The sequence below is a fragment of the Eschrichtius robustus genome, chromosome 2 (genome assembly GCF_028021215.1).
Source record: "Eschrichtius robustus isolate mEscRob2 chromosome 2, mEscRob2.pri, whole genome shotgun sequence".
In the NCBI taxonomy this organism is placed as follows: domain Eukaryota; kingdom Metazoa; phylum Chordata; class Mammalia; order Artiodactyla; family Eschrichtiidae; genus Eschrichtius; species Eschrichtius robustus.
This window is the reverse complement of record NC_090825.1, coordinates 172,074,855-172,092,824: the sequence shown is the minus strand read 5'-3', so window position 1 is coordinate 172,092,824 and position 17,970 is coordinate 172,074,855. Positions and strand designations below refer to the sequence as shown.

Sequence of the window (17,970 nt, the reverse complement as noted above, 5' to 3'; positions counted from 1 at the left end):
GGGTTCTTTTTGCTGGGGTATTCCTCCTGCCGCCATCCCAGGAATTCTCTTCATCTCTTTCCTAAGCTGGAATCCCTGTTTCCTCAGTCTCATGTCTTCTTTTTTTCTTTGTTTACTCCTCTGTTTTTGTGGAGTGCATCCTGCAGTAAATTTCTGAGAACATAAGAGCATCAAAGAGAACATTTCTGAGTCCTTCCATGTTTTGAAATGTCTTTACTTGCTCCTCACACTTGATCAATATTTTGGCTGGAAATAGTGGTCTGGATTGAAAATCCTTTTCTGTCAGAATTTTGAATCCATATCCCCATTGTCTCTCTTTCTCTCTCTCTCTTTTTTTTTTTTTTTTTTTGATGTATCGGTATTTATTGGAAAGAAACATGCTCTTCTCACACACCTGAGGGCAGGAAGCAAAGGCAGGTTCTCAGCAGGAGGGGGACGGGGAACCTCTCTCTTTTTCTTTAATAGATTTATTTATTTTATTTATTTATTTTTGACTGTGTTGGGTCTTCATTGCTGCACGTGGGCTTTCTCTCATTGCGGCGAGCGGGGGCTACTCTTCGTTGTGGTGCACAGGCTTCTCATTGCAGTGGCTTCTCTTGTTGCGGAGCATGGCCTCTGGGTGCAGGGGCTTCAGTAGTTGTGGCACGCAGGCTCAGTAGTTATGGTGCATGGGCTTAGTTGCTTCATGGCATGTGAGATCTTCCTGGACCAGGGATCGAACCCGTGTCCCCTACATTGGCAAGCAGATTCTTAACCATTGCACCACCGGGGAAGCCCCGGGGAAGCCCCGGGGAAGCCCCCATTGTCTCTTTGTTTCCCATGTCTTTGAATGTGCTGTTCTACCAGGAAGGCACTTCCTTCCTTCTTCTCTTTTTCTGACTAATTCTCACTCATCCTTTAGATGCTACGATAAACATTTCTGGGGATCACTATCTATTGAATGAAAAACTACTTCACTTAGGTGACTCTCTTGACTAATTTTGGCCATTGAAATATGAGATGTATGCAATGACATACATCACTTCTGCAAGTCAATCAATTCTGAGGAGGCATCAAAAAGCCCACACAAGGACTTCCCTGGTGGCATAGTGGTTAAGAATCCGCCTGCTTGGGCTTCCCTCGTGGCGCAGTGGTTGAGAATCTGCCTGTCAATGCAGGGGACACGGGTTCGAGCCCTAGTCTGGGAAGATCCCACACGCCACGGAGCAACTAAGCCCGTGCACCACAGCTACTGAGCCTGCACTCTAGAGCCCGAGAGCCACAACTACTGAGCTCGCATGCCACAACTACTGAAGCCCCAGCGCCTAGAGCCCATGCTCTGCAACAAGAGCACCCACCACAATGAGAATCTTGCACACCGCAATGAAGAGTAGACCCCACTCGCCGCAACTGGAGAAAGCCCATGCATAGCAACGAAGACCCAACGCAGCCCAAAAATAAATAAATAAATTAATTAAATAATTACATTAAAAAAAAAAAAAAAAAGCCCACACAAGCTTCTCCAGTCTCTCTCTTGTCCCTTTGTGGCAACTGAGGCAGTGAGTTCCTGATGGTACAGCCACAAGATGGTACGTGCCTGGTCAGTTTGGACCCCTGCATGACTGTGTGGAGCCGAGCCTCTGCCAGCTCCTGTAGGATGAGTAACATGAAGGGGGAATTAACTTTGGTTTTGTGTTAAACCATTGGACTTTGGTCTTGTTTGTTATTGCAGGGAAACTTGACCTATTCGGACTAATACAGAGCTCAACTTAAATGTGGCTTCCTCAGAAGTCCTCCTGGATCACAGCCCCCAAACTAGGTGACTTCCTGCTATTGTAAGCTTGCCTTTTCCTATGTGACCCTCATTGCAATCATAACTATGTAATTATTTGTGTAATGAATTCAACATTTATCTCTTTTATCCTACCTCCAAGACCCCAAGAGGAGACCGTGGTATTTGTCCTCTTTCTGTAGCCTTCTATAGTCTCTTTCTATAGCATAGAGCTTGGCACATAGTAGATGCTCAGGATAAATTTGTGGGGTTTTTTTGTTTGTTTGTTTGGTTGCTTTTTAGTAGCATTGTTTTTATTTTTTATTTTTACTTTTAAAAATTTTTATTGAGGGACTTCCCTGGTGGTCCAGTGGTTAAGACTCTGTGCTCCCAATGCAAGGGATGAGGGTTAGATCCCTGGTCGGGGAAATAAGATCCCACATGCCATGCAGTGCGGCCAAAAAAAAAAAAAAAAAATTTATTGACATATAGTTGATTTACAATGTTGTGTTAGTTTAAGGTGTACAGCAAAGTGATTCAGTTATATATGTATATCTATATCTATCTATAGTTTATCTATCTGTTAGATTCTTTTTCATTATAGGTTATTACAAGACATTGAATATAGTTTCCTGTGCTATACAGTAGGTCCTTGTTGGTTATCTATTTTATGTACAGTAGTGTGTATATTTTAATCCCAAACTCCTAATCTATCCCTCCCCCCAGGATACATTTGTTGAATGAAAGAAGAGTTTGGCATCCTTTCAGCCAAAAAGGCAGCCATAATGTGAGTTCATTTCTAGAGCATTCTCTCACACAACTCTGGGTGCAATAAAGGCATGAGAGGCAGGACGAGGTGGCTCTAAGGAAGCAAGGAAGTTTGACTAGGAAAGTGATCTATGTGAGAAAGCATCTTTATACATATTTGTGTTTCCTTCAAGAGTGTGTAATTTAGTCAGCTCAGCCTAGGAGGGATTATTTCGCTAAGGAGCATGGGAACTGGGTGGAGAAGCACAGAAACATTCTTTAAATTGCTGAGAGACCCAGGATGAAATTTAGGCACTGACGCCAAAATACAATCACCAGAATACAGTCACCAATCCTACCTCACTGGATTCCACTCAAATGCAATTTTGTGTCCGTGTCCTAATGTTACCATACTGATTTGTTTTTCCTAGTTTATTGGGGTATCATTGACATACAACAAACTGCATGCCCTTTAAATATTTGGTTCCTCTATATCTTCACCTTGGTAGGGTGAGTCTTTTTCATTTTAGCTGTTCTGGTGGGTTTGTGGTGGTATCTGATTGTCATGTTATTTTGCATTTTCCTGATGGTTTTTGATAAGAATCTTTTCATGTGCTTATTTGGCATCCATTTGTCTTTTGTGAAGAGACTGTATAGATCTTTTGCCTGTGCTTTTATTGGGTTGCTTTCTGAGTTTTAAATGTATGACGACTATGAAGATGACCACTGGGAATAACAGTAGTTCGCCCACTGTGTGACCTCTATTTCTTTTGGGTTATTTTTTGTTTTTTTTTTTTTTAAATAAATCTAACTTTTTAAAAAAATAAATTTATTCATTTATTTATTTTGGCTGTGTTGGTTCTTCATTTCTGTGCGAGGGCTTTCTCTAGTTGCGGCGAGCGGGGGCCACTCTTCATCGCGGTGCACGGGCCTCTCACTATCGCGGCCTCTCTTGTTGCGGAGCACAGGCTCCAGACGCGCAGGCTCAGTAGTTGTGGCTCACGGGCCCAGTTGCTCCGCGGCATGTGGGAGCTTCCCAGACCAGGGCTCGAACCCGTGTCCCCTGCATTGGCAGGCGGATTCTCAACCACTGCACCACCAGGGAAGCCCTGACCTCTATTTCTGATACTTTATTTCCTCATCTGTAAAATGGGTTTAATAATTGTATCTAGGGACTTCTCTGGTGGTGCAGTGGTTAAGAATACTCCTGCCAATACAGGGGACACGGGTTCGATCCCTGGTCCGGGAAGATACCACATGCCATGGAGCAACTAAGCCGGTGTGCCACAACTACTGAGCCTGCGCTCTAGAGCCTGCTAGCCACAGCTACTGAGCCTACGTGCCACAACTACTAAAGCCCACGTGCCTAGAGCCTGTGCTCCGCAACAAGAGAAGCCACCGCGATGAGAAGCCCTCGCACTGCAACGAAGAGTAGCCCCTGCTCGCCGCAACTAGAGAAAGCCCGTGTGCAGCAATGAAGACCCAATGCAGCCAAAAAAAAATTAAATAAATAAATAAATTTATTTAAAAAATAATTATATCTAACTTCTAGGGTTGTACTGAGGGTTAAATGACTTAAGACAGGTAAAGCCAGTAGGGCAAGTCTTGAGAGAATTGATCTTGAACCCTGGAGAAGCCAGCTGAGGAGACTCAGAAAGAGCTGGGAATGCTAATTATTAGAGAAATGCAAGTCAAAACTACAATGAGGTACCACCTCACACTGGTCAGAATGGCCATCAATAAAACTCTACAAATAACAAATGCTAGAGAGGGTGTGGAGAAAAGGGAACCCTCCTACACTGTTGGTAAGAATGTAAATTGGTGGAGCCACGTTGGAAAACAGTATGGAGTTTCCTCAGAAAACTAAAAATAGAATTACCATGATAATCCCACTCCTGGGCATATATCCAGACAAAACTCTAATTCAAAAAGATACATGCGGGCTTCCCTGGTGGCGCAGTGGTTGAGAATCCGCCTGCCAATGCAGGGGACATGGGTTCGAGCCCTGGTCTGGGAAGATCCCACATGCCGCAGAGCAACTAGGCCCGTGAGCCACAACTACTGAGCCTGCGCGTCTGGAGCTTGTGCTCCGCAACAAGAGAGGCCGCGACAGTGAGAGGCTCGTGCACCGCGATGAAGAGTGGCCCTGCTCACCGCAACTAGAGAAAGCCCATGCACAGAAACGAAGACCCAACACAGCCAAAAATAAATAAATAAATAAATAAATAAATAAAAATAAAAAGATACATGCACCCTTATGTTCATAGCAGCACTATTCACAATAGCCAAGATATGGAAACAACCTAAATGTCCGTTGACATGTGCATGGATAATGAAGATGTGGTACATGTATACAATGGAATACTACTCAGCCATAGAAAAGAATGAAATAATGCCATTTGCAGCAACATGGATGCAACTAGAGATTGAAGTGAAGTAAGTCAGAAAGAGACAAATACCGTATGATATCACTTATATGTGGAATATAAAATATGACACAAATGAACCTATCTATGAAATAGAAACAGACTCAGACATAGAGAACAAACTTGTGGTTGCCAAGGAGGAGAGGGTGTGGGGGAGGGATGGAGTGGTTTGGGGTTAGCAGATGGAAGCTTTTATATATAGAATGGATGAACAACAAGGTCCTGGGACTTCCCTGGTGATCCAGTGGTTAAGAATCTGCCTTCCAATGCAGGGGACATGGGTTCTATCCCTGGTCGGGGAACTAAGATCCCACATGCATTCCGCAACTAACAAGCCTGCATGCTGCAACTAAGAAGTCTGCATGCTTCCACGAAGAGCCCACGTGGCGCAACTAAGACCTGGTGCAGCCAAAATAAATAATAAATAAATATTGTTTAAAAATCATTATAGGGCTTCCCTAGTGGCACAGTGGTTAACAATCCGCCTTCCAATGCAGGGGACACGGGTTCGAGCCCTGGTCCGGGAAGATCCCACATGCCGTGGAGCAACTAAGCCCGTGTGCCACAACTGCTGAGCCTGTGCTCTAGAGCCTGCGTGCCACAACTACTGAAGCCCGCGTGCCTAGAGCCCATGCTGCACAATAAGAGAAGCCACTGCAATGAGAAGCCTGCGCACCACAACAAAGAGTAGCCCCAGCTCCCCGCAACTAGAGAAAGCCCACACGCAGCAACAAAGACCCAGTGCAGCCAAAAATAAATAAATAAAATAAATAAATTTATTTAAAAAATCATCATAAAAAATTTTTTTAAAGATTGTATATATATGTATAACTGAATCACTTTGCTGTAAGCAGAAATTAACATACCATTGTAAATCAACTCTACTTAAATTAAAAAAAAAAAAGCTGAGAGGAGGCTCTTAGGACAGCTAAGTTCCTTAATCGTTCATTTAGTCATTTAACAATTACTGTGTGTCTGTCATGTAACAACACAAGAGGCACCAGAGAGCCGGGATGGCTGGTTTTCTCTCCTTGTCATCGCTGGCCTGGTGCAGGACACTGAGGGTGACCATGGATGTTCTTCTTTTTTTTAACTGAAGTAAAGTTCATTTAAAATATTCTATTAGGGACTCCCCTGGTGGCGCAGTGGATAAGAATCTGCCTGCCAGTGCAGGGGACACGGGTTCAAGCCCTGGTCCGGGAAGATCCCACATGCTGCAGAGCAACTAAGCCCGTGTGCCACAACTACTGAGCCTGCGCTCTAGAGCCCGCGAGCCACAACTACTGAAGCCTGCGTGCCACAACTACTGAAGCCTGTGCACCTAGAGCCCGTGCTCCACAACAAGAGAAGCCACCACAACGAAAAGCCCGCGTGCCACAATGAAGACCCAACGCAGCCAAAAATAAATAAATAAAATAAATAAATTTATTTAAAAAAATAATAATAATAAATAAATAAAAGTAAAATATTCTATTAGTTTTGGGTGTACAACGTAGTGAATTGATATTTTTGTAGATTATACGCCATTTTAAGTCATTATAAAGTATTGGCTATATTCCCCGTGCGGTACAACGTAGCCTGTAGCTTATTTATTTTATACATATTAGTTTCTACCTTTTAATCTCCTCCCCCTATGTTGCCCCTTCCCTCCTTCCTCAGCCCACTGGTAACTACTAGTTTGTTCTCTGTGTCTGTGAGTTTGTTTCTGTTTTGTTATATTCATTTATTTGTATTATTTTTTAGATTCCACATATAAGTCAACATACAGTATTTGTCTTTGTCTGACTTCTTTTTTAAAAATAATTTATTAATTAATTTATTTGCTTGTGCAGGGTCTTAGTTGTGGCAGGCGGGTGTGGCGTGCGAACTCTTAGTTGCGACATGCGAACTAAGTTGTGGCGTGCGAACTCTTAGTTGCGGCATGCATGTGGGATCTAGCGAAGTCCCACATTTGCCACCAGGGAAGTCCCTGTCTGACTTATTTCACTAAGCATAATACCCCCCAGGCCCATCCATGGTGTTGCAAATAGCAGAATTTCATTCTTTGAGAACTCCCTGGCAGTCCAGTGGTTAAGACTCCGCGCTTCCGCTGCAGGGGGCACAGGTTCGATCCCTGGTTGGGGAACTAAGATCCCACAAGCCACATTGTGCAGCCAAAAAAAAAAAAGTAGTTCATTCTTTACCGTGGACGTTCTTGAAGGAATAATGGTGTTACGACTGTTGTGGCTCTTCTCTTCGTGGGGCTTTTGCTCTCACAGGGGACACTGGGATTAACAAGCGATGACACGATTGTAAAGATGTAATAATTCATTTGTGGTCAGGAGGAGCCTGAGAATAAAGAAAGCCTGGCCCAAGCTAGAGGTCAGGGCAGGCTTCTTAGAGCAGGTGATTGGCAAGCCAAGACCTGAAGAAGAGAAGGGATAAACAGGCTGCACTGGTTTCCTAAGGCTGCTGCAATAAATTACCGCAGACGGGGTGCCTTGAGACAGAAATGGATTCTCTCTCAGTGCTGGAAGTTAGAAGTCCAACGTCAAGGTATCAGCAGAGCTATGCTCTCTCTGAAGGCTCTAGGGGAGAGGGGAGAATCATGCCTTGTCTCTTTCCTAGTTTCTGGTGGTTACTGGCCTTCTTTGGTTTGCACAAAGCTGCATCACCCCAATCTTGACCTCCATGGTCACATGACTTTCTTCCTCTGTGTCTGTCTGCATCTCTCTTCTCTAAAGACAGCAGTCATATTGGATTCAGGACCCACCCTAATTCAGTATGATCTCATCTTAACTAATTACATCTGCAAAGTACCCTATTTCCAAATAAGGTCACAACCTCAAGGACCTGGGGTTTGGATTTCAACATATCTTTTTTGGAGAAATAATACAGCCCACAAGGCAGGATGGCCCGTGACAGTCATTGTTATTTGGAATCTGAGGTGGTGGCCCCAGTTGGATCCAGACAAGCCTGGGGTGGCCCAGTGGGGGTGACTGGCATCTGGTTTGTTTAAGGTAGTGGGACCCTGCAGGAGGAGGAGGAGGGAAAAGAGGAGAAGGGGTTCAAAGGGCAGAGTCAGTACCTTTGGAGATACAGACTGGGCTCCAGCCCTACACCAGGCTCCAAGTAGTCCACCGCAATTCAGGCAGAGATTTATCTGGGAACATGGAGCGAAGGACCCAGGGTTCCAGCTGCATCTGGGATGTCTCCCGTCTTCACCTGGGCAGTGGTTACATTTCCTGCACTGTCTAACACAGTAGCCACTGGCCACATGTGGCTCTTGAGCACTTGAAATGTGTCCAATCCAAATTGAGGCATTCTATGGTTGTAAAAAAACACATGAACTATATCAGATTTTGAGAACAGTACCCCCAAAAAAGGTAAAATAGCTCATTAATAATTTTTTATACTTGTTACATGATCGCATTTTGTGTATAGTGGGTTAAGTAAAGAGTATTATTAAAATTAATGTCACCTATTTCTTGTAATTTTTTTTATGGAGATAGAATTGACATATAACATTGTATTCATTTTAAGTATACAACAGAATGATTTGCTGTATGTATATGCTCTGAAATGTTCACCACAATAAGTTTATTTAACATCCATCACCACACATGGTTCAATTTTTTTTTCTTGTGATGAGAATTTTTAAGATCTGCTCTCTTAGCAACTTTCAAATGCACAATACAGTATTATTAACTATAATCACCGTGCTGTACATGACATTCCCATGACTTATTTGTCTTATAACTGGAAGTTTGTACCTTTGACTCTGTTCACTGATTTCATCCACCACTCACCGTCTCTGGCAACCATCTATCTGTTCTCTGTATCTGCAAGTTTTTGTTTTTTTTTAAATTTATTTATTTTTATTTATTTATTTATGGCTGTGTTGGGTCTTCGTTTCTGTGCGACGGCTTTCTCTAGTTGCGGCGAGTGGGGGCCACTCTTCATCGCGGTGCGCAGGCCTCTCACTGTCGCGGCCTCTCTTGTTGCAGAGCACAAGCTCCAGACGCGCAGGCTCAGTAGTTGTGGCTCACGGGCCTAGTTGCTCCGCGGCATGTGGGATCTTCCCAGACCAGGGCTCGAACCCATGTCCCCTGCATTGGCAGGCAGATTCTCAACCACTGTGCCACCAGGGAAGCCCAAGTTTGGTTTTTTTAAGATTCCGCATATAAGTGAGATCCTGCAGTATCTGTCTTTCTCTGTCTGACTTATTTCCTTCTTTTTGTGGTTGAGTAATGTTTATATATATATACACTTTTTTTTTTTTTTTTTTTTTGCCACGCCACTTGGCATGCAGGATCTTAGTTCCCCCACCAGGTATCGAACCCATGCCCCCTGCAGTGGAGGCGCAGAGTCCTAACCACTGGACCACCAGGGAATTCCCCTATATCACATTTTCTTTATCCATTCATCCACTGGTAGACATTTAGGTTGCTTGCTTCCACATCCCAGGAAGGAAGGCAATGAAGGCTGGGTGGGGAGGAGCCAAGGGCATGGGAGGAAAAGCCAGTGGGGGTGAAAAACCGAAACTGGGGAGCCTGGGGGACATCCCAGGGGGGATACAGGTGGCAGCTGGATGCTGGGTGGGGACAGAGACCCAGGTGGGGAGCTGAGGTTGTGGCTGTACTTGTATGGAAGGGGAGTGAAGGGAAGAAATTGAAGGTCACACTGTGAATCACTGCCCTCCTCCAGGAAGGAACTGTTGGAGGAAGGGAGACCCCTTCCAGTGCCTGAGAGTGGGCTCTTGTCTAACACGGAAATGAATTGTCCTAGGGGACACACGTACTGACAAAGCAAAAGACTTTATTGGAAAGGGGCGCCCGGGTGGAGCGCAGCAGGTTAAGAGAACCCAGGAGAACTGCTCTGCCACGTGGCTCGCAGTCTTAGGTTTTATGGTAATGGGGTTAGTTTCCGGGTTGTCTCTGGCCAGTCATCTTGCTTGGCCCATATATAGTCTGACTCAGGGTCCTTTCTGGTGGCGCGTGCATCTCTCAGCCAAGACGGACCCTAGCGCGAAGGATCCTGGGAGGTCTGTAGGACAATATTATGGGCTGGCATCTCCTCCCTCCTTTTGGCCCCTCCCAAATTCTCCCAGTTAGTTTCGGCGGCAGCACCATATTCTTTATTGGGAGCTCCTGTTGTGAGACAACTCATGCCCGTGGTTATCATCCTGCCTGACCAAGGCGGGGGGTTTCGGTTAACAGCTGTGACCATGGTTGGGGCGGGGTTCAGCCAGCAAATCAAACAGAAGGGGTCACCTGGGGCCACCCCAGTCCATCTGTCCCCTGTGAAGCTATACGCTCTCCTTCCACTCCACAAGTTCTTTGATAACTACCATATGCCAGGCCCCACGTTGAGTGTTGAGGAGGCAGCAGTGACCAAGATGGACAGAGATGCCTGCTCTAGTGATGTGGTGGGGACAGAGGTGATAAACATAAAAATTATACATATAAATAAAAGATCAGGGCTATGGTCTGAACATTTGTGTTCCCCCCCAAAAATTCACAGGTTGAAATCCAACCCCCTAGTGTGATGGTATTAGGAGGAGGGGCCTTTGGGAGGTGATTAGGTTTAGATGAGGATATGAGGGTGGAGCCCCCCTAATGGGATTAATAAGAGGGAAGAGACACGAGATATCTCTCTGTGTGTACAATGCACCAAGGAAAGGCCATGTGAGGACTTCGCTAGGAATAGGGCCCTCACCATGCACTAATGTTATGGAAGTCCAAGCTGACTCAGACAATCAGGTTATGATAACTGCTCTGGAAAAAAAAAAAAATAGCAGGGAAGGGGGAAGGATCCCAAGGGTAGGGGTGGGGTGGAATTTTGAAGGTGGTCACACTGCAGGGATGACATTTGAATAAAGTCCTGAAAGAGGTTGAGGGACAGCCCTGCAGATATCTCAGGGAAGAGAGGTCTAGGCAGAGGCAACAGCAAGTGCAAAGGTCTTGAGGTGGATTGGTACCTGTTGAATTTGAGGAAGGAGGCAGGTGTGTGGTTGAAGGGAAGTGAATGAGAGGAGCACCGAAGGTGGGAAAGTCAGGGAGGTGACTGTACTTTTGTGCCTTCTTCACATTGCACGCCCTCGTCTAAATCCTTCATCCAGCTTCCTTCTGCCTGCTGAGGACAGAGCCCGTGGACTGGCCACTAGAGGCCACAGTCCATGGGCTGGCCACTAGAGGCCGCCCTCTCTGTGCTTCCCAGGGCACTCATCCTGCCTTTGAGGTCAAGATTGGCTTTCGCTGAGCCCTGTGCCTCAGATGCCTCTCTAAGCGCTTTACCAGAATGAACTCAGCTCGTCCTCCTAACATTCCCCTGAGTTAGAGGCACTGAAAAATTTTTACAGCTTTCTTGAGGTATAACTGACATACAACAAGCCACACACTTTTAATGTGTACAATCCGTTGCGCTTTCACATGCTGGAAACCATCACCACAATCAAGATACTAAACACATCCTAAGCCCTTTTTTATCCCTCGCTCCCACCTCTCCCCACCCCACCCCCAGGCAACCACTGATCTGCTTTCTATGACTATAGATGAGGTTGCATTTTCTAGAGTTTAAATAAATGGGACCAGCGAGTATATACTCTTCTTTTTGTCTGGCTTCTTTCCCTCAGCAAAATTAGGAAGATTCGTTTATGTCGTTGAGTGTATTTGAGCCCTTCTGCTCCCGGGGAAACTAAAGCACGTAGGGATGTGGCTTGAAGGGGGAGTTTGGGGGAGTGGGTGTCATGCACAGGTTTGGCCCCCGACCGAGGCGGGTCTTGGGTGCGCAGCCCGCAGAGCAGCGCTCTGATCTTCTGGCGGACGTGGGCAGGTGCCAACCGCGTAGGGGCCCCGCCTGGGGGTCGGTGCCCCAGCGCACGGAGGGGGCGGGGCCGGGCGGGGCGGGGCCGGAACCGGCGAGGGGCGGGGCCTGGCGCGGGGCTTCCCGGCTCTGGGGCCTCCGATAAGGACCTCCAGGGCCTCGGCCGCGTCTGGGCTCTGCGATACGGCGGGCGGTGGAGGGGGTCGCGGGGCGCCGCAGGGAGGCACGGCGTCAGGAGGTCCCAGCGCGGCCACAGGGGACTGGGGCCGGGGACCCAGGCTGGGGGCCGGGCTTGGGCGGGGCGTCCGGCTGTGTCAAGCCCGCCTCCCTCCCGGGGCCAAGGCCGCTAAAATGGCGGCGGCGGCGACGGTGACACCGTCCCGCACAGGGCCCGGGGGCCTGGTCGCCGTGCCGGGGGCCCACTAGCGCCTCCCTGGGCGCCCGCGTCCTGGCCGCGTCCTGGCCCCTGGGGCGCTCGAGCGCGGCCCCTGGGGCCCTCGGTCAGCCCTCCCGGCGTGCCCATGAACTCCGTGTCGCCGGCCGCAGCTCAGTACCGGAGCGGGAGCCAGGAGGACGCGCGCAGCCCCGAGGGCCGCAGGCCACGGCGCCCCCGAACCCCGGACCCCAACGGCCTGGGGCCCTCCGGAGCCAGCGGCCCCGCTCTTGCGTCGCCGGGGACTGGCCCGGGGGAGCCGGACGAAGTGGACAAGTTTAAAGCGAAGTTCCTGACAGCCTGGAACAACGTCAAGTACGGTGAGGAGGGGGCGGGCCCCGGGGTTGGGTTCTGAGGTGGGAGCGAGCTGAGGGTTCAGGCGGGCCGGGGGCTTGGAGGTCGGTGGGAGTCAAGGAGAACCAGACCCTGCGCCTGTCAAGTATTCCACCCTTTGTTCCCCTCCCGTGAGTCACCTGTGTGGGTCGGTCCCCCGCCCTGCCCTGCCCAGAGCGGGCCGCTGGCTGGCAGGTCCAAAGGGGAATGTGTTTACAAGCCTCAGTCGATTCCCCATGTGACCTTGGGCAAGGTTTTTTGTTTCCCTGTGCCTCCAGTTTCCTCCTCTGTAAAATGGGTACAATAATCAGACGTGCTTTGATTCATCCCGAATTAACGGCAGACACGCATGTGGCTATTACTAGGGGCCCCGCCTCCATCCAGGAGAAATGTTGCACGGATTCCCCAGAGCCTTCCCTGAGATAGGAACTAGGATAGTCCCCATCACACAGATGGGAGAATTTAAGCGCTGTTACTGCCCTGTTAGGTTGCGTGTCTGCCAAGCAAGTGCTTCATCTTGCTGGACACTGCCCCATGTCTCCCCAGGTTGGGCAGTCAAAAGCCGGACCAGCTTTAGCAAGATCTCCAGCGTCCATCTCTGTGGCCGCCGCTACCGCTTTGAGGGCGAGGGTGAGCTGGTGGCCCCTGGCTAGGGTTGGAGGAGTCCCCCAGGGCTGTTTTCCGGTGGCAACTGACAAGCCTGCTCTTGTAGGTGACATCCAGCGTTTCCAGCGGGACTTTGTATCTCGCCTATGGTTCACATACCGCCGGGACTTCCCACCTCTCGCCGGGGGCTGCCTGACCTCCGACTGTGGCTGGGGATGCATGTTACGGAGTGGGCAGATGATGCTAGCTCAGGGACTGCTGCTGCACTTCCTGCCCAGAGGTGAGCGGTGGAGGGGGAAGGGCACAGTAGGAGCGTAGCGCCCACCACAGGTCAGCAGTGTTAGAACTGTTTGTAAACAAAGAGTTTAAAGTCATGTTAGAATTGTGTGTAAAGTAAGCTTGTGGGGGGGCGGGGAGTGAGAGTTGTTTAGAAAATAAGTTGAAGGAATGTGAAAATTGTAGTTAAACACGGCATGTCTGGAGCAGTAGAGTTGTGTGTAAATCATGGATAGTGGGAACTGTGCCCCACCCCCCTACACCATCGCCATTTGACTCTTAACTCCATCCCTACCAGACTGGACGTGGTCCCTGGGCGCGGGCCTGGGCCCCCCTGAGCCATCGGGGTTGGCCTCTCCCAACCGGTACCGTGGGCCTGCCCACTGGATGCCTCCGCGCTGGGCCCAGGCTGCCCCTGAGCCAGAGCAGGAGCGCCGGCACCGGCAGATTGTATCCTGGTTCGCTGACCATCCCTGGGCCCCCTTCGGCCTACACCGGCTGGTGGAGCTTGGGCAGAGCTCGGGCAAGAAGGCAGGGGACTGGTATGGGCCGTCCCTGGTGGCGCACATACTCAGGTGAGGGCCGCTGCAGGGGACACGGGAGCTACTGGGTACCCCCCGGAACTCAGGCCTTTCCTCCCATCCCCAGGAAAGCTGTGGAGAGCTGCTCAGAGGTCACCCGCCTGGTGGTGTACGTTTCTCAGGACTGCACAGGTAAGGGGCTGGGAGCCAAGGTCACAGGGTTCTCACCCTGAGCCAGTCACTACCTCAGCTGCCTCTTAGGACCCACATTCCTCAGATGCTGAAACAAGTTCTGCAGCAGAGGGACCCTTGGAAAGGATTTGAGGCCCACACTGGGTCGGGGTGCTCTGGATTCCTTCACTCCCTCTGGAACCAGGAGAGGAGACTTAAGGGGCTTCTCCCTCAGCGATAGAATAAAAGACACAGGAATTCCTCTCGCAGGTCCAACTCACTCTTACTGTGTAAACAGTTCCAGCATGTACGAAAGTCGGGTCTCCTCTGCCTCATAGGGTTGTCATGAGGATTAAGTGAGTCAGTGATAAAAGTAAAACCCTTAGGATAGTGCTTCTCACATAGTAAGTATTCACTAAATATTAGCTATTATTGTTATTATTCCCTCCGAAACAGTTCAGGAGAGCCTTTTTCTTAGTCTGTTAGGGCTGCTGTAACAAAAATATCATAGACCAGGGAATTCCCTGGCGGTCCAGTGGTTAGGACTCGGCGCTTTCACTGCCGGGGCCCTGGTTGATCCCCCGTCGGGGAACTCATATCCCACAAGCTGTGCGGCATGGCCAAAAAACCAAACCAAACCAAACAAACCATAGACTGGGTGGCTTGTGAACAACAGGAGTTTATTTTTCATAATTCTGGAGGCTGGGGAGGCTGGGAAGTCCAAGAACAAGGCACTGGCAGTTTTCGTGTCTATTGGGAGCCCACTTCCTGGTTCATTTTGCTGTGTCTTCAGGTAGCAAAAGGGGCAGGTGAGCTCTCTGGGGTCCCTTTTATAAGGGCAGTGATTTCACTCCTGACCTAATCCCCTCCCAAAGGCCCCACTTCCTTGGGGGGTAAGATTTCAACATACGAATTTAGAGGGGGCACAAGCATTCAGACCGTGGCAGCTGTGTCTCCGGAAAGGGTTGAATGCACTTTTCTGGGAGCCAGGAGGGGGCTCACATAGCCACAAGGGAGGAGGCGGGAGAGGAGAAGCCAGCAGACGGGACTTGAGGAGGGACACACAGGAACTTTCAGCTGACTGGCGGGTTGCTCAGCGCTCCCATTTCCATCTTAGCAAACCCAGGCGCCGAGTCGGGGAGGACTAGAGGCCCTCTGGGCTGTGGGGAAGGCTCTCCAACTCCTCCTAGCTTTACATTGTTTGTCTAAATCTCAGGACCTCAGTTGCCCGCTCTGTAAAATGGGGATGTCCACACCTGCCTGGAGGCCCTGGGATTGTCTGAGGGAGCTTGGGGTGGGGGGACACTGGAAAGGTGCTTTTCCGCCGATGACAGGAGTGTCATCCCAAGAGGCTGCTCAGGCAGGGTTGGTCCCCTGAGGATGGAGGACCGTACTCTGAGGCTTGAAGGGCCGGAGAGAATGTGACCTGCTGCCCTGTCCTTCCAGTGTACAAGGCGGATGTGGCACGCCTGGTGGCCAGGCCAGACCCCACAGCTGAGTGGAAGTCCGTGGTCATCCTGGTGCCAGTGCGGCTGGGTGGCGAGACTCTCAACCCCGTGTACGTGCCCTGCGTGAAGGTAGGTTCTACCAGATTCTACCATGCCTCCCCCCAGGAGCCCTGCAGACTTTTTCAGCTTGGGTTAGGTGTTTATGCTTCCTTCATCTCTTCATCGGTTTATCCAGTAGTTACGGAGCACCAATTATGTGCCAAGAACTGTCCCAGCTGCTGGGGATTCAGAGGTGAACAGGCAACAACTGATGCCCTCTGGGAACAGACGTTCTAATGGGGGAATAACAGGAAGTGTATGTGGAACCAAACTGACAGCTTGGTGTTACAACTCGGACTCTAAAGGAACCAAAATTAACACGATGAAGGGCAGATGCAGGTGGCTGCACAGCCTAGGAAAGCCCCTCTCTAGCCAGAAGCCAAGTGAGAAGCCAGAGGAGGAGTGTTCCAGGCAAAAGGAACAGCAAGGCTGGAAAGACCCTGGTGTGTTTACACCCAGAATAAAGGCCAAAGATCTCTCCACAGCCCACAAGGCCCTGTACCATCTGCCCACACTCTCCAACTCACTTCATTCTGCTCCGGCCACACAGGCCTCTTCACTGTTCTCAGAAGACACCTGCCTCAGAGCCTTTGCACTTGCTGTTCCCATCACTTGGAGCGCTCTTTCCCAAAATGCACTCTTTTTTTTTTTTTTAACATCTTTATTGGAGTATAATTGCTTTACAATGGTGTGTTAGTTTCTGCTCTATAACAAAGTGAATCAGCTATACATATCCCAAGATGCACTCTTAACTCCCTTAACTCTTTGCTAAAACATCATCTCTCAGTGAGGCCTTTTCCTGATTCCCCTATTTAAAATTGCAAAGCCTTCTTCCCGCCTTTATTCTTTCTCCAGAGTGTTACCGCCTTGTGACACGTGACATAACTTGCTCATCTTGTTCCTTGTTCTCCCGCGCTAGAACATCAGCTGCATAAGGGCAGGGTTTTGCCTGTCTTGGCCACTGCTGCCCCGCAGGGCCCAGCACAGGCTTGGGTTTGCACACATTGGGCCTTTGCTATGCATTTGTTGACAGTGACAGCACCTGCTGTGGGTCCTTACCTTCACCCGCTTTCTTCCCTGCAGGAGCTCCTGCGTTCAGAGCTGTGCCTTGGCATCATGGGGGGCAAGCCACGCCACTCACTGTACTTCATTGGCTATCAGGGTAGGCCCACCCCATCCTGCTTCATCCTACCCCACCTTACCCTCTCCCACCCCTGCTCACGCTTCCTCCCCTGCAGATGACTTCCTCCTCTACCTGGACCCTCACTACTGCCAGCCCACTGTGGATGTCAGCCAGGCTGACTTCCCCCTAGAGGTGAGCTGGGATCCCCAGGGTGGGGTTGGAGGCCTGTGGAGGGTTCCCCCCGAGCCTCCCTTGTTTGTCTGCCCCAGTCCTTCCATTGCACCTCACCCCGCAAGATGGCCTTTGCCAAGATGGACCCGAGCTGTACCGTGGGGTTCTATGCTGGAGACAGGAAGGAGTTTGAGACGCTCTGCTCAGAGCTGACCAGGGTGAGCAAGGCATGCTGGAGGGTGGGAGGCAAAGGGCAGGGCTAGGGTAGAAGAGGAACAGAGGCTTTGAGGCCAGCAGACCTGGCAAGGCCACATCCAGGCTTTGTTGTTAAGATTATTATCCTGACCACAAGCTGCAAAAGCCCAGCTCTAATTAGAGCAAAAAGAGGCATGAAATGAAAAATTTAAGGGGACAGCTGCTTCCAGGGGGTCAAGTGGTAGGACCCTGCCTTGTCCTTTGGCTCTGTTTTCCTATCAAGGCTTTACCCTTATGATGGCAAGAAGTGGCCACCAGGCTCTCTGGGCACCTACTATTTAGTTCAGTGGAAAGGGAGCCCCACCTTCTCAGCAGAGAAAATCCCAGGGCTGAAAATCCCACAGCTGTGGTTCATTGGCTGCACAGGGTCATGTGCTCATCACTGAGCCAATCACTATAGCCAGGGCACAGAAGGTGCTGATTGGCTGGCCTGCATCACTGCCCTGGCGGGATGGGAGTTGAGTTCGGGAAGCACCTGATAAATATACCTGTTAAGATAATTATACCTATTAGGGTAATTAACATAGCTTGGGGGCTGAGCTGTTCTCTCTCCTCCCACCAGGTCCTCAGCTCCTCCTCAGCCACAGAGCGATACCCCATGTTCACCCTGGTTGAGGGCCATGCTCAGGACCACAGCCTGGACGACCTCTGCTCCCAGCCCTCCCAGCCGCCACTGCGGCTCCCTCGCACAGGCCGGCTTCTCAAGGCTAAACGCCCAAGCTCTGAGGACTTTGTGTTTTTATAAAGGGAGGGGATGAGGGAGAAGACACGACCCTATTTATTTTTTTATTTATGTCACGCTGGGTG

The 17,970-nt window shown here is 49.6% G+C and overlaps 1 protein-coding gene across 3 annotated transcripts; it reads left to right on the top strand.

The window, feature by feature from the left end:
* Nucleotides 1–12,072: 12,072 nt before the first annotated feature.
* ATG4D (autophagy related 4D cysteine peptidase) lies at nt 12,073–17,938 on the top strand. 3 transcript variants are annotated; one of them, XM_068536998.1, is made up of 10 exons: nt 12,073–12,480; nt 13,040–13,123; nt 13,206–13,379; nt 13,674–13,950; nt 14,024–14,088; nt 15,514–15,644; nt 16,698–16,776; nt 16,853–16,929; nt 17,007–17,126; nt 17,726–17,938. In XM_068536998.1, exons 1-10 carry the CDS (start codon nt 12,249–12,251, stop codon nt 17,906–17,908), a joined length of 1,422 nt encoding a protein of 473 aa, XP_068393099.1. In that variant the 5' UTR covers nt 12,073–12,248; the 3' UTR covers nt 17,909–17,938. The 3 variants fall into 3 exon arrangements, with proteins under 3 accessions (XP_068393099.1, XP_068393100.1, XP_068393101.1); XM_068537000.1 differs by having other exon boundaries at nt 12,471–12,475; XM_068536999.1 differs by lacking the exon at nt 13,040–13,123.
* The last annotated feature ends 32 nt before the right edge of the window (nt 17,939–17,970 follow it).

Bases quoted from the DNA above. Each gene is read 5' to 3' on its own strand.
- ATG4D (XM_068536998.1), top strand. From the start codon at position 12,249: ATGAACTCCGTGTCGCCGGCCGCAGCTCAGTACCGGAGCGGGAGCCAG. The intron at 12,481-13,039 runs GTGAGGAGGGGG...ATGTCTCCCCAG, and splicing joins CTGGAACAACGTCAAGTACG to GTTGGGCAGTCAAAAGCCGG. The intron at 17,127-17,725 runs GTGAGCAAGGCA...TCCTCCCACCAG, and splicing joins TCTGCTCAGAGCTGACCAGG to GTCCTCAGCTCCTCCTCAGC.